At 37.5% G+C, this 15,994-nt stretch overlaps 1 protein-coding gene across 3 annotated transcripts in view; it reads left to right on the top strand.

The window, feature by feature from the left end:
• The window catches only part of LOC135103707 (cytosolic 10-formyltetrahydrofolate dehydrogenase-like), a 196,992-nt gene extending 181,705 nt beyond the window's left edge, over positions 1-15,287 (top strand). For all 3 annotated transcript variants that reach the window (XM_064010307.1, XM_064010306.1, XM_064010305.1), the window contains exons 16-17: positions 12,649-12,899; positions 13,339-15,287. In XM_064010307.1, the coding sequence (XP_063866377.1) occupies positions 12,649-12,899; positions 13,339-13,594 (507 nt within the window). In that variant the 3' untranslated portion in view covers positions 13,595-15,287. The remainder of the gene's footprint in view (positions 1-12,648; positions 12,900-13,338) is intronic.
• Positions 15,288-15,994: the final 707 nt, after the last annotated feature.

The raw sequence follows: 15,994 nt of genomic DNA, 5'->3' as shown, positions 1-15,994 counted from the left end.
TTCCTATGACTTGAATTCCTTCAAGAGGGAGATTTCAAGACACTTATCCACCAATTTTTGACCACTGCTTTGACCCTTTTATGGGACTGGCATTTCAGTGGGCATTTTTTTTATTAGATTTTTGTTGCCCTTGGCCAGTATCCTTCTTACATAAAAAAAAAAAAAAGATTATTTACTAAATGACTTAAACAGGACAATAAATAAGAACTGCTGGTGGATAATCATGATGCATTTTTATTGTCCACTTACAGTCTGGTAGCACAGCGGTTAATGCACCCAGTTCATGCTCAGGAGGACCTAGGTTCTTTGCAGTGTAGCCCCTGTTCATCTAGCAGTGATTAGGTACCTGGTATAAGTTGGAAGTTGCGATCCACTGCTAGGTAGGAGAAACAAACTCTGAATAAAAAAATACACACATGGTGACCTGACCATCATGGGCCTAGTCTACTAGGTTGATCAGTACCATCTGACAGCTACAGTATCAAAATGTAAGATACTTCCTTAGGGTTAAATGTATACTTAAGATGTAGTATGTATGTTAGTATATAAGTATGTAACATGTGGATTTTCAGCTTTAAGGGTGCAAGATTAATAAACCAAATATTATTATTATTATTATCTGTTATTAGGATAGGCTTGCTGCTTGCTGCATCCTAGTGTGTATGCCCCACCTCCCACCAGCCACAACACTCACACCTAACATGAAAATACAAACTTTCATTGTAATAAATGATTTCTCATTTGAATACATTATAATAAATTATAGCAAATAAATTAAACATTAAAATAAATAATTTCACTGCTTACCTACTCTGTATCCTGGCTGTTGTGAGGTGTATCCACTCCATTCATATCGGAAGGTGTGGAGGCTGAGTAAGACATTGTAGAGGGAGATAGTTCAGAGAGCACACCAGAAGTTGACTCAGGAACTTGTGCTAGTTTGGGAGCACTTTCCATTTTGAAAATTTCTTTTAACTGATGCCTGTCTCATGTATTTAGGCTTTTCTCTCAAAAGCTTTCCCTGAATTTTGTAAACTCACAAAATTTTGTCTTCATTCCTGAATAATTATTTCAAGCCTGTTATGAGTTTATTGGTCAACTGTACACATTCATGTAATTTTCACTGTTGAATCCCACCTCTCCTTCACTAAACCTCATCTTTTCCTCACTGAAACACAGATGTCTGAAGCAACTGACAGTAGCCCCATTTCTTTTCCCTCCTTTCTTTATTCTAATTTTCAGCCCAAAGCTGGATGTTGCTTCTATGTGCACAATGACTTAACATACTCTTGTGCTGATGCTCCTGAATCTTCCGAGTTTTCCACCATGTGGCTTTGACTACAGAGTTACTCTCAAACTAAATTTATTTGTGCTGTATACCTCTCACCTAACTCCTCTGACTATAAAAAAATCTTTGACTACATAACTTCCAAAGTTGAGCACATTCTGACTCTCTTCCATTTTGCAGAGACTTGAATGTTTACTTTGGCCCTCCTCTCCCTTCACTGACCATCCTGGTAAATTGCCTTTTAACTTTGTTATCCTCCATGATCTAGAGCAATTGGTGTAACATCCTACTTGTATTCCTGACCATCTTGGAGATATGCCCAATATCTTTTTCTAACCTCTAATCCTTCTGTTTATGCTGTCACCTTATCTTCTCCATTGGGCTCCTCTGATCACAACCTTATACATATATCTTGTCCTATCACGCATCCCTCCTCAGGACCCCCCAAAGTGGAGGTGCCTCTGGCATTTTGCCTCTGCTAACTGGGGGGACCTAAGAAGGTATTCTGATTTTCCTTGGAATGACTACTGCTTCCATGTTGGAGACCCATCGCTGTGTGTTCAGCCCATAACAGAGGTGAAAGTGTCTGGCATGGAGGCGGTCATTCCTCACTCTTTCACTTGACCTGAACCTTCCAAACCTTGGTTTACCACAGCCTGTTCTTGTGCTATACATGATAGAGAGAGAGATGGCTCACAAAAGGTACTTGAGCCTTCATGCACTTTATTTTTCTGCCCGGAATCATGCCAATTCTGTTTTTCCAGCTAGCCAAAAACTCCTTCATTAATAGAAAGTGTCAAAATCTTTCAAAATCTAGCTACCCTCTTGATTTCTGATACCTAGCCAAAAACATCTCTAATAACTTTGCTTCTTCTTTCCCTCCTTTATTTCAACCTGTTGGCACCACTGCCATCTTATCTATTTTTAAAGCTGAACCCTTTGCTCAAACCTTTGCTAAAAACTCATGGTTTGTTCCTCTCCTCCACCATCCGATTACTTTATGCTACCCATTAAGATTCTTCGCAATGATGTTTTCCATGCCCTCACTGGCTTTAACCTTCTGAAGGCTTATGGACCTGATGGGTTCCCTCCCAGTGTTCTCCAAAACTGTGTGTCCATGCTTGTACCTTGCCTAGTCAAACTCTTCTGACTCTGTCTATCAACATCTACCTTTCCCTCTTGCTGGAAGAGTTCCTAGATTCAGCCTGTTTCTATAAAGGATGACCATTCTAGTACCTCAAACTACTGCCCTATATCTTTGATTTCCTGTCTCTAAAGTTTTTTAATCTATCCTCAACTGGAAGACTCTTAAACATCTATCACCTTACAACCTTCTATCTGATCATCAGTATAGGTTCTGTTGAGGCTACTCTACTGGTGATCTCCTGGCTTTTCTTACTGAGTCTTGGTCATCCTCTTTTTGGGATTCTGGCAAAACTTTTGTTTTTGCCTTTGACATATCAAAAGCTTTTATTAGAGTCTGGCACAAAGCTTTGATTTCAAAACTACTGTCTTACAGCTTCTATCCTTCTCTCTATAACCTTATCTCAAGTTTCCTTTCTGACTGTTCTATTGCTGCTGTAGTAGACAGTCTGTTCTTCTCTTAAGTCTATTAACATTGGTGTTCCCCAGGGTTCTGTCGTGTCACTCATTCTCTTCCTATTATTCATTATGATCATCTAAACCAAACTACTTATCCTACCCATTCCTATGCTGATGATACTATCCTGCACTTTTTCACATCTTTTGGTAAATGTTCAATCCTTCAGGGAGTAAATAGCTCTCACAGGGAAGCCACAGAATGCCTGACTTCTGGTCTCTCTAAAATTTCAGATTGGGGCAGAACAAACTTAGTATTGTCCAATGGCTCAAAACTCAATTCCTCCATCTATCAACTCGACACAGTTCTAGATAACTATCTCTTCTTCTTCAATGACACTTAACAATCCCCCTCTACCACATTGAACATCCTCAGTCTGTCCTTTACTTATACTTATACTTTACTTAAACTGGAAACTTCACATCTCATCTCTAGCTAAAACAGCTTCTATGAAGTTAGGCATTCTGAGTTTCTCTGACCCTCAAGAGCTGCTAACTCTGCATAGGGGCCTTATTCGTCGTTGTATAGAGTATTCTTCACATGTACGGGGGTGGGGAGGTATTTCACTCATACTGCTCTTTTAGACAAGGTAGAATGAAAATATTTTTGTCCTATCAACTCCCACTGACTGTCTTCAGCCTCTCTCATTACTGCAATTTTGCATCTCTCACTATCTTCTACTGCTACTTTCACACTGACTGCTCTTCTGATCTTGCTAACTGCATGCCTCTTCTACTGTGGCCTCACTGCACTAAACTCTTCTTTCTCTCACCCCTATTCTGACCACCTCTAATGCAAGAGTTAACCAGTATTCTCAATCATTCATCCCTTTCTCTGATAAACTCTGGAATTCCCTTCCTGCTTCTGTATTTCCTCCTTCCCATGACTTGAAATTTTCAAGAGGGAGATTTCAAGACATTTATCCTTCAAATTTTGATGACCACTTTTGACTCTCTTTTGGGACTGGCACCTCAATGGACCTTTTATTTTCTTATAATTTTGTTGCTTTTGGCTGGTGCCCTTTCTACATAAAAAAAAAAAAAAAAAAACATTCTCAACTTCCACTTCTTCATTTTCATCATTACTCCTTTTCTTATGCTCAAATAAATGTTTGTAGTGACATTAAAATGAACAAAGGATTCCTTGGTCCATCAGTTGGATCAGGGAGGTAGTTTGGTGACATATACACTGCATACACATTACCTTGCACCAAAATATCAGCTTCACAGTGTGCAGAGCAGTTATCTAAAACCAGAAAATCTTGCAGTCACTTGGCAGGCCTGCTTCATGACAATGTGCCCTAGCCTCTGGCATAAAATCCTCTTAAAATAATTTAAAAACAGTTCCATAGTCATTCATGCATGCTTACTGACACAGTAACGAACAGGAAAAACTGACTGCTTTAAAGGCATGTGGATTTGTGTTGTATCCAGTGACATCTAATTCACACTTTCTACCTGCTGCATTTGCAGCTCCAAGCACTGTAATAAGTAATTCTTCCCTCTGAGTCCTTGTGTCCTGAGGGCTGTTCTTCATCATGTGTTACATTAATTTTTCTTGGCATGTACTGCCAGTAAAGTTCTGTTTTGTCAGCATTGTCTTTTAAGTTTATCATCCTTGATCAAGCTAAAAAATTCTGTGATGTAGGTGTCAGCACCTTCATAATTTGCAGAAGCTTTGTCACCACACACTTTCAGCATATGTATTCCATGCCTTTTCTTAAATTTACTAAACCATTCTGTGGAAAAGTCACACTTGTTTCTTAATTCTAATTCTTGATGGAAAGCTTTGGGTTGGGTGTAGATCACAGTTGAGTCAAGTGGCACTTTTTCGCTTCTCCTGTGCCAAATCCACTCCATCAACACTTGTCCAGTTCAACATTTTGGGTTTGGTGAAGTGTTTTACAATTATCCGTCACCTTAGGAAGGTCACAGACTTCATAATACTTTAAAATGTCTTTTTTTTTAATAAATCATACACTGTTGAAAGCCCAACATTTATGGCCTTCACTGATGCACCTTTGCCCAGTCACCATAAGATTTTCACTTTCTTTGCTATGGTTAAAGTTAAATGTTTTCTTTTCTTAGCCCTTTCACTGCTGCTGCAAGTACTACTGTTTGTACCGCTGCTCCATGGTCTTTTACTCCTTGTAAACCTTAGTACAGGTAGTTTAAGGTAAGGATGGTTATACTGCACAAAGTGAACACACTTGATGGTGTCTGGACTGAGAGTGACTAAGTGAGTGGTAGTAGCTGTGGGACTGACCACATTGTGGTGCTAGGTGGCAGTGTCAATATCCTTTTGTAACTCTTTGCAGTCATTTTCATCTTATATTATTTTCCTTATTTTTGCATCATCAGCTAAAAAGTTTATATAACTATTTATATCCTCTGTCATATCATTTACATATATTTGAAACATAATAGGTGCCAACACAGATCCTTGCAGTACCTCACTTGTCACTTTGTGCCAACTTGAATTAGTGTCTCTGATTACTGTTCTCATTGCCTTCCTTGTAAATAATCATCCATTCATCTCATTGTTGCTCCCTTTAGTCCTCCTTCATTCTCTAACTTCCACATAAGACTATGTATATGTAGGGAACTTTATCAAATGCTTTTTTTGAGATCCAGGTATACCGCATCAACCCATCCATCCCTCTCTTGCACTTCATCTATTACTTTCGTATAGAAGCTCAGTAGATTTGTGACACAGGATCTCCCTTTCCTGAATCTAAATTGCTTTTCTGTAATTATCTTTTCATCTTCTAAATATTGCACCCATCTATCTTTAATTATTGTTTCAAAAAGTTTGCTTACAATACTTGTTAGTGACACTGGTCTGTAATTTAATGGTTCCATTTTATTTCCCCCTTTGTATATTGGGACTATATTAGTTCTTTTCCATTCCCTTGATACTTTTCCTTCTTTAAATGAGCTGTCAGTTATATCCCATATGGGTTTCTCCATTTGTTCTCTGCATTCTTTTGATATCTATCCATTTACTTGATCTGGTCCTATAGCTTTTATAACATCCAGCTCTTCCAGCAGTTTCTTGATTTCTTGTCTCTTTACTTGTATCTTCTGTATCCCCTCCTTCTGTGATACCACTTTTCATGCCACAAAATCAGTTTCCTTTGTAAACACAGATTGAAAACTCTCATTCATTAGTTCACTCATCTCCTCAGTAGTTTCATAAATTCTTCCTTCTCTTTTTAACTTGTTTATGTCATCCCTATGTTTCATTTTTCCATTTATGTATCTGTAGAAGAGTGTGGGCTCTTCCTTGAATTTTCTTACTATGTCACTTTCAAAATTTCTTTCTTATTTTCTTCTTATTAAACCATATTCATTCCTTGTCTTTCTGTATTCTTCCCTAGTATTTGTATTCAGTTTTCTCATAATTTTCTTCCATGCCCTGTCCTTTTTCTTTTTTGCTTCTACACAGCTTGCATTATAGCATTCATGTTTCCCAATTTTCATTTTATAACTTGGCACATACTGTTGCACCTCCTCTTTATACTTGTTCAAAAATATCTCATAATTTTCTTCCACTACTTTATCTTCAAAATAGCTCTTTTTCAGTTAAATTTTTCATAAAATTTACTAAGCTCTGCAAAGTTTGCCTTAGCATAGTTCTGTCTCCCATTCCTAAATTGTTCATAAATTGTTCATTCCTGTGCAACACTGTTTCCTCCTGGTGTACTATTTCTATTGTCACTTGATCACTTCTTCCCATTATACTTAGACAATGTATACTTGGTCTACTTTGTAAACACTAAGTCAAACTGTGATGGTTCTTCTTCTTTGTATCTTGTAGGCTTGTTCACCCATTGTCTTATTATATTCATCATCATGGTATGCATAAGTTCTTTGCTCCATGACCAGACATTTTCTTTCACTTCCATCTCCTTCCAGTTAATTCCCTTAGTGTTGAAGTGGCCTATTAAGAGCACTTTGTTACTTTTCCTTATCATTTCTTCTGTGCTATTTCTTGTTTCTAGTTGCATAGTTTTATATCTGTTGGTCGCCCATACATTAGTTTTTGGTGGTATGTACATCACAATAACTTTCCTTTTTTCAGTTCCTTTAATCTTAATCACAACACTCAGATATTCTGCCATTCCATCACCATATTCCATTTTCTCAACAGCATTATCCTCTTTTATCAGTATCATCACTCCTCCTCCCTTTCCTTTTCTGTCTCTCCTCCATGTGCTATAACATGCCTTTGCAAACAACTGGTTTATTGTTCTTTAGGTAGTCTTTAAGTTCCAATAGGCCCAACACCAAACCATCTATATTTGTATACATAATTTTTAAGCTTCTGCTTGGTGATCTTCTGTGGCATCTTTGTCCCATCATTTTCTCACTTTCATCTCCACAACTTTCCAAATGAATCTCCTCGCTTGTTCCTGTGTTTTCTAGTTTTTTGACGGCTTCCACTCTCAACTCTCATTTTTTATTTATTTTTTTTATGTAGGAGGGACACTGGCCAAGGGCAACAAAAATCCAACAAAAAAAAAAGCCCACAGAGATGCCACTCCCAGAAAAGGGTCCAAAGCGGTAGTCAAAAATTGAAGGATAAGTGTCTTGAAACCTCCCTCCTGAAGGAATTCAAGTCATAGGAAGATGGAAATACAGAAGCAGGCAGGGGGTTCCAGAGTTTACCAGAGTACGGGAAGAATGATTGAGAACACTGGTTAACTCTTGCATTAGAGAGGTAGACAGAATAAGGGTGAGAGAAAGAAGAAAGTCTTGTGGAACAAAGCTACGGGAGGAGAGGAGGCATGCAGTTAGCAAGATCAGGAGAGTAGTTAGCATGAAAACAGCGGTAGAAGACAGCTAGAGATGCAACATTGCTGCGATGAGAGAGAGGCTGAAGACAGTCAGTTAAAGGAGAGGAGTTGATGAGACGAAAAGCTTTCGATTCCATCCTGTCTAGAAGAGCGGTATGAGTGGAACCCCCCAGACATGTGAAGCATACTCCATACATGGACGGATAAGGCCCTTGTACAGAGTTAGCAGCTTGGGGGGGGGTGAGAAATATTCCATTTCCTGTAGGAGATGTCTCAGAACGCCTAACTTCATAGAAGCTGTTTTAGCTAGAGATGAGATGTGAAGTTTCTAGTTCAGATTATAAGTAAAGGACAGACTGAGAATGTACAGTGTAGAAAAAGGGGACAGTTGAGTGTCATTGAAGAAGAGGGGATAGTTGTCTAGAAGGTTGTGTCAACTTGATAGATGGAGGAATTGAGTTTTTGAGGCATTGAACAATAATACCAAGTTTGCTCTGGCCCAATCAGAAATTATAGAAAGATCAGAAGTCAGGCATTCTGTGGCTTCCCTGTGTGAAATGTTAACTTCCTGAAGGGTTGGACATCTATGAAAAGACATAGAAAAGTGCAGGGTGGTTTCATCTGTGTAGAAGTGGATAGAATAAGAAGTTTGGCTTGGAAGGTCATTGATGAATAATAAGAAGAGAGTGGGTGACAGGAAAGAACCCAGAGGAACACCACTGTGAATAGATTTGGAACAGACCGAAAGGAAACTTGAGATGAAATTACAGAGAGAAGGATAGAACCTGCAGGAAGGTAGTTTGGAAATCAAAGCTTTGTGCTAGACTCTATAAAAAAAAAATTTGATATGTCCAAGGCAACAGCAAAAGTTTCACCAAAATCTCTAAAACAGGATGACCAAGACTCAATAAGGAAAGCCAGAAGATCACCAGTAGAGTGGCCTTGATAGAACCCATGCTGGCAGTCAGTTAGAATGTTGTGAAGTGATAGATGTTTAAGAATCTACCAGTTGAGGATAGATTAAAAAACATTAGATAGGCAGGAAATCAGAGCAATAGGACAGTAGTTTGAGGGATTAGAACGGTCACCCTTTTTAGGAACAGGCTGAATGTAGGCAAACTTCCAGCAAGAAAGAAAGGTAGATGTTGACAGACAGAGTTGAAAGAGTTTGGCTAGGCATGGTGCAGTAATGGAGGCACAGTTTCGGAGAACAATAGGAGGGACCCCCATCAGGTCCATAAGCCTTCCCAAGGGTTTAGGCCAGTGAGGGCATGGAAAACATTGTGAAGAATTTTAATAGGTAGCATGAAGTAGTCAGAGGGTGGAGGTGAGGGAGGTTTGAGCAAAGAGTTCAGCTTTAGAGATAGATGTGATAACAGTGGTGCCATCTGGTTGAAATAAAAGAGGGAAAGAAGAAGTAAAGTTATTGGAGATATTTTTAGCTAGAAGCCAGAAGTCACGAGGGGAGTTAGATCTTGAAAGATTTTGACACTTTCTATTAATGAAGGAATTTTTAGCTAGCTGGAGAACAGACTTGGCATGATTCCAGGCAGAAATATAAAGTACATGAGATTCTGTTGATGGAAGGCTTAAGTACCTTCTGTGGGCCGCCTATCATGTATAGCACGAGAATAGGCTGTGTTAAACCAAGGTTTGGAAGGTTTAGGTCGAGAAAAAGAGTGAGGAATGTAAGCCTCCATGCCAGACAATACCACCTCTGTTATGCGCTCGGCACACAGAGACTGGTCTCTGACATGGAAGCAGTAGCCATTCCAAGGAAAATCTGGAAAATACCTCCTCAGGTCCCCCCAACTAGCAGAGGCAAAACACCAGAGGCATCTCCATTTAGGGGGATCATGAGGAGGGATTGGAGTGATAGGACAAGATACAGATATGAGATTGTGATTGGAGGAGCCCAACGGAGAAGAGAGGGTGACAGCATAAGCAGAAGGATTAGAGGTTAGGAAAAGGTCAAGAATGTTGGGCATGTCTCCAAGATGGTCAGGAATATGAGTAGGATGTTGCATCAAACTTTAGGTCGTGAAGGATAGCAAAGTTGAAGGCAAGTTCACCAGGATGGTCAGTGAAGGGAAAGGAAAGCCAAAGCTGGTGGTGAACGTTGAAGTGTCCAAGAATGGAGATCTCTGCAAAAAGGAAGAGATTCCGAATATGCTCCATTTTGGAAGTTAAGTAGTCAAAGAATTTCTTATAGTCAGAGGAGTTAGGTGAGAGGTATACAGCACAAATAAATTTAGCTTAAGAGTGACTCTGTAGCCATAGCCAGATGGTGGAAAACTTGGAGTATTCAAGACTGTGGGTACAAGAACAGGTTAAGTTGTTGCGCATATAAACACAACATCCAGCTTTGGATAAAAAATGAGGATAGAGAAAGTAGGAGGGAACAGAAAAGGGGCTAGTGTCAGTTGCCTCAGACACCTGTATTTCAGTGAGGAAAAGATGAAGTTTAGAAGAGGAGAGGTGGTGTTCTACAGATTGAAAATTAGATCTAAGACTGCGATTGTTGCAGAAGTTAATGAAAAAAAAAAAGTTGATGGGGGTGTCAAGACACCTGTGGTCATTACCAGGAAAGTAGTCCAACCTGGGGACATTTGTGGTCCCCTCCCCAGATGAAGACTCCAAGGCTGGTGTAGGAGTTGCCATGATAATTCTGAATTTTTGAATGAAGGATGTGTGTATAATTAGGTGCTTGTAGTTTTGTATGGAAGAGAGTTGTCTTTAGAGGGTAGGCTGTGACTGCCTGCTTGTGTTGCGAGACACAAAGTATTTGAAATTCAGTGAGGTCACAGCTGTGTTTAATGATGAGTTCACAGCATCCCCTGATCCAGTGCTTTAGACCTCACTGGGAATAATTATCGTTTGGCAGGTGCCTGCTGCCTCCTCCTCCTCTTCTTCTCTTCATTTCCTTTAACGTGTCTTATGTTAATTCTTCAAGTTCTGGAACCATCTTTGTTGCCATTCTTTGTATCCTTCCTAGTTTTTTTATGTTTTTTCTTGTGGGGAGACCACACTGATTCAACATATTCCAGCTTTGGTCTAATCATAGTGGTAATTATCTTATTATATTTCTATCCATGTAGTGGAATGCTGTTCCAATATTCCTCCCCATTCTATCTCTGAATATCTTTTCAACATACAGTGGAACCTCAGTTTTCAAACTTCTTGAATGCCGTTCAAAATCAAAAACATTTGAAAACCGAAACTATTTTCCCCATAGGAATCAATGATTAATCTGTTCTCAGACACCTGTCCACCATGTCTTACCAGTTAATGACTGATGCTTCCGCTGCTAAGATGGCCACTCCACAACATCTGCTTAGAAATTTTTAATCCAGAAAGGATGTATTTAATGAACTTAGTGACACAGAACTCATCAAAAGATATTGTTTAGACAATGCAGGCATTCTCTTTGTCACTGATCAAGTGAGGGAAGCCTTAGAGTGATACAGAGAGGAGCAACCCACTCACCGACAAAATGAAGGTGATCATAACATATAGACTTGTTGCTGCTGGGAAGAGCTATTGGGAAAATGCTGTTGTGCAGTAGTGATGGCATTGAGAGAGCCACAGGAGGCTTGGGATTACTCCTGAGTGCCAAATCTTGTTTGTTTACATTGAGGAACTTCTTCAATGGGATCACATTTAACTTATTTCAAAAATTGAATTACTGTCTTACAGTCTTTGTCTCTCCTCCAAATATATGAAAATGAAGGAAATATTCATAGAAACTATAAATTAGTTATAAATGGTAGCTTTTGTTGCATCTTATAGTATTTGAAATCAAGTAACTTTGTTAAAAAACCGAATTATGGTACTGCAACCAAAGCAGTTATGAATTAAAATTTTTATTTGAAAACCAAGTTGTTCGGAAAGGGAGACGTTTGGTAACCAAGGTTCCACTGTACTTCTTTGACTGTTGACCATCCTGTTTGTAACTCCCAGATCCTTGTCTACTTGTACTTTTATTATTTCTTCATTTCCCATTTTATATATCCATTTTGGTCTCTCCATTTTTTCACATTTCCATTACATGATATTTTTTTCACATTAGTGTGTGTGTGTGTGTGTGTGTGTGTGTGTGTGTGTGTGTGTGTGTGTGTGTGTGTGTGTGTGTTAATTTATCTGTGAGAGAGAGAGAGAGAGAGAGAGAGAGAGAGAGAGAGAGAGAGAGAGAGAGCATTGAATCATTGACTATTTTCAAGGTCACTAACTGGTTGTCACACAGTCACAATTCATTCTCTCTCTCTCTCTCTCTCTCTCTCTCTCTCTCTCTCTCTCTCTCTCTCTCTCTCTCTCTCGTATGTGTTCATTACATCGAGGGTTTACTGTAAGAAAATATATTTATAAATAACAAATACATAAAAAGACGTGAAGTGAATGAGTGAGATGAGAAGTTCTGGGCAGATGCTGTGGCACTCGCTGTGCCAACTAATAGTGGCGTAGCTGAAGCTTGCTCATATCTCGGATTTTGGTTCGCAACTCAAAGCAAAAAATTACTTAAGTAACAGCTTGTATCTCAAAAAACTCAGAAGTTGGGGCACTCGTAATTTGAGGTACCACTGTATATGGGTTTTCATATATAGACTTTGTGTTATCACTATATGTAGTATGTAATGTATACTAGATGTGTTTCATGTGTATAATCTGTATTTATATAGATTTATCATATAATATTGTACACTTTAAATGTCTGCATATTCAATACTTGTATGGCACCATATAGGAAAAGGCAGACTTTTTATCTCTCTTCTTCTTAGTTCTGCATCTTATAATTCTTTACATCATTTACTTTACTAATCATTTTCATGGCCTATATTTCAGGGTTTATTTGAGGACAAAATGTTCTTTGTCCTACCAATTGGCTGTATTTAAAGTCTACGGGAATTTATTTTACACTTGAAGAAACATGACTCAGAACAAAGCAGTAACTGTGTGTTCTCTCAGGTCATTGGAGATCCACTCAACCGTGGAACAGCACATGGACCCCAGAACCACAAGGCACACTTTGACAAGCTTCTTGAATACATTGACATTGGATTGAAGGAGGGTGCCACTCTGATGTATGGGGGGAAGAGGGTTGACCGGCCTGGGTACTTCTTGCATCCCACAGTTTTTACAAATGTAGAAGACCACATGTTCATTGCTAAAGAAGAGAGCTTTGGTCCAATCATGGTCATCTCCAAGTTTGGCAATGGGTGAGTATTCAGGTCTTTTTCTTCCCTTCAAGGTGCAAGGGAAGGCAATGAAACTAAAGATCCTGAGCCTGCAGCAAGGTTTCCAAATGTTTTTAGTGGTTTCAGTCTAGTTGGAATTTTGAATTTTGAATATATATATATATATATATATATATATATATATATATATATATATATATATATATATATATATATATATATATATATATATATATATATATATATATATATATATAAAATATATACACCTATTTTATGTATTTGGTTTTACTTAGATCCTTTAATCTCATCCATACCTGATACATTTCCTTTTAAGACTTGATCAGTAAGATGACTTGCTTACAAAATTCATTACATCCCTTGATAATGAAAGTTCTCATTGAAATGCTGACATATGGATTCACCATGGTATAACTAAAACTCTGTAATTTCTCTACAGGCAAGTGGAGGAGGTTGTTGCTCGTGCCAACAATACTGAGTATGGTTTAGCATCAGGTGTTATGACCAAGGATATAAGTAAAGCCTTGCTGGTATCTGAGAAGTTAGATGCAGGAACGTGCTTCGTCAACACCTATAATAAGACTGATGTGGCAGCACCTTTTGGAGGCTTCAAACAGAGTGGCTTTGGTAAGGATTTGGGACGAGAAGCTCTTCATGAATATCTCAAAACAAAGACCATAACTTTTGAGTACTAATCTTGGGTGGTTTAAAATGAAGGTACTGTGTATTTGAAAGAATGTCTTAAGTGTTATGAATCAAAGATTTGTTAGATATGAACAGGACATAAGTAGAGGAATTGTGAGCTTACCAGGATATGCAGATATTCCATGAGTCATATTTTGAAGGTTAATCAATGTGTCAATTTCTAAATTTCATTAATTACATAACAAATATTCCCAAATATTAAAAACAACATAATGTATTATTCAATGTGAATAATGAAGTATGAACTGATTGAGACTATGAAATTCATTATTTTACTTTAATCACTATAAATGAAATGCATACAGCAAATGGTTAACATATTAAAGATTGTCATTGCCAAATGGGAACAATACATATATTGCCAAAATAATCATCTACCCTCTTCCTGAAGAGTGTGCAACAAATTTTAGCTCAATATGTCAGACAAAAAAAAAAAAAAAATAAATAAATAAATAAAATAAAAAAAAAAATAGCAGGAAAGCTTGATTTCTACATTGTTGATTCCAACTGTTTTCCAAAATAATTATTTACCCTATTCCTGAGGAGTGTACAACAAATTTTAGCTCAGTATGTCAGACAATTATGTAAAAAAACTTTTTTTTACTATACATATAGCAGGCAAGCTTCATTTGTACATTTATCCAGATATCTGTTGCTTGAATAATTGTGCATTTATTACCAGTATCAAAATAAGTATTTTTGTTTGTGTCCTTTTTTATCTCATTGCTTTTACACTTTTGTTGATACTGTTATTTCAGTCTGCTTTACTTTTTATTAGTTAATATTATTTTTTTGGTTATTAAAATCCACTTTAATGTGGATATTAAAGTGTGAACTGATGTAAACTGTGTGTAGCATTTTGGAACTTGCTCTACACAGTTAGCTACCGTGAATAAATTGTGCAAGTAAATGATTGTGATATTATAAATTATTATTCCAAAATGGACAAATGCATATATTCATTAGTTACTTCACACAATCCTATTTTGGTAGGCATGATTAAAATGCTGTTAAAATAAGTTGCATTGCTTAAAGTAATTGTTAGGATGATAAGGGGAAAATTTAAAATTTTGTAATGTATGATGTAGATGTAATGAGATCAATGAAGTGGTGGCGACAGCAACATGTCTGTAGATCTTTCTTCTAAGTTATGCATTGCCAGTTAGTCATGCATTGTCAGTTAATTTTAACATGCCTATACAGACATACACGTATTTTAAGGCTCTATCAACAATGCAAAAAAAATGTTCTGTATTAATCTGTTTCTCAATCCATACCAACACAGTGTTGGTACAATTTATTTGGTTTGAGGGCATTATAAGGAGATAAGTTTATAACTACAAGTCTAGTTTTGTTAAAACATAGTTCACTGTGTAAGAGCAAGTACAATAAGCTGCTGTAGTGAGATGCTAGTAGGAAGAAAAGTCAGGCCACTGAGATTGGTTACATAGTTTATAATTCTACAGACATTTGCTTTTAAGTTTTGTCTTTCTTTTTCTTCATTTTCTTTTGTTCTTTTCTTTTTTGTGGATTGAAATCACTGTGTAGAGATTCCTTAAACTATTTTCCTATTGTCTTTTTCTATTGAAATTGTAATAGATGATGATCATTGCTGCTAACTTTGTAATAAAAACGTAACATTTCTGATTTACTTAGCTGATTAAAGACATTACAATTATTCAACAGTGTCTGATTCATTATTGATATAAAATAATCCCAGTAATGGTAGCCTGTCTCTACTGTGATTAGTAACCACCACCAGGCAGGGTTGGAAACCACCCCCCCTTTTTTTTTTTAATGCAACCCACTGGGTTTTTTTGGGTTTTATTTTTTGGGGGGCTTAATGTTTTTTTGGGGATTTTATTTATTTTTTGTTTATTCCTCACATTTATATGTAAATTAGTTTAATATATCAATTATAAGTAATCTGGAGGGAAACAAAAGGTTTGAAATCTTTTTTTTATGTAGGAGCAGCAGCTATGTAGCCAAGAGCAACAAAAATATAATAATAGAAAAAAAAAGCCCACTAAGGTGCCAGTCCCTAAACATAGTTGAAAGTGGTAATAAAAAATTTTAGGATAATTGTCTTGAAACCTCCCTCTTGAAAGAGTTCAAATTATAGGGAGGTAGAAATAGAAAAGCAGGCTGGGAGTTCCAGAGTTTACCAGAAAAAGGGATAAATGATTGAGAATACTGGTTAACTTCTGCATTAGAGAGGTGGACAGAATAGGAGTGAGAGAAAGAAGAAAGTTTTGTGCACTGAGGCCATGGGAAGAGGGGAGGCATGCTGTTAGCAAGATTAAAAGGGCAGTTGGCATGAAAATAGTGGTAGAAGATAGCAAAAGATGCAACATTGTGGTGATGGGGGAGAGGCTGAAGACGGTCACCTA

Source organism: Scylla paramamosain, chromosome 9 (genome assembly GCF_035594125.1).
Source record: "Scylla paramamosain isolate STU-SP2022 chromosome 9, ASM3559412v1, whole genome shotgun sequence".
Taxonomy (NCBI): domain Eukaryota; kingdom Metazoa; phylum Arthropoda; class Malacostraca; order Decapoda; family Portunidae; genus Scylla; species Scylla paramamosain.
This window is presented reverse-complemented; position numbering and strand designations above follow the sequence as displayed.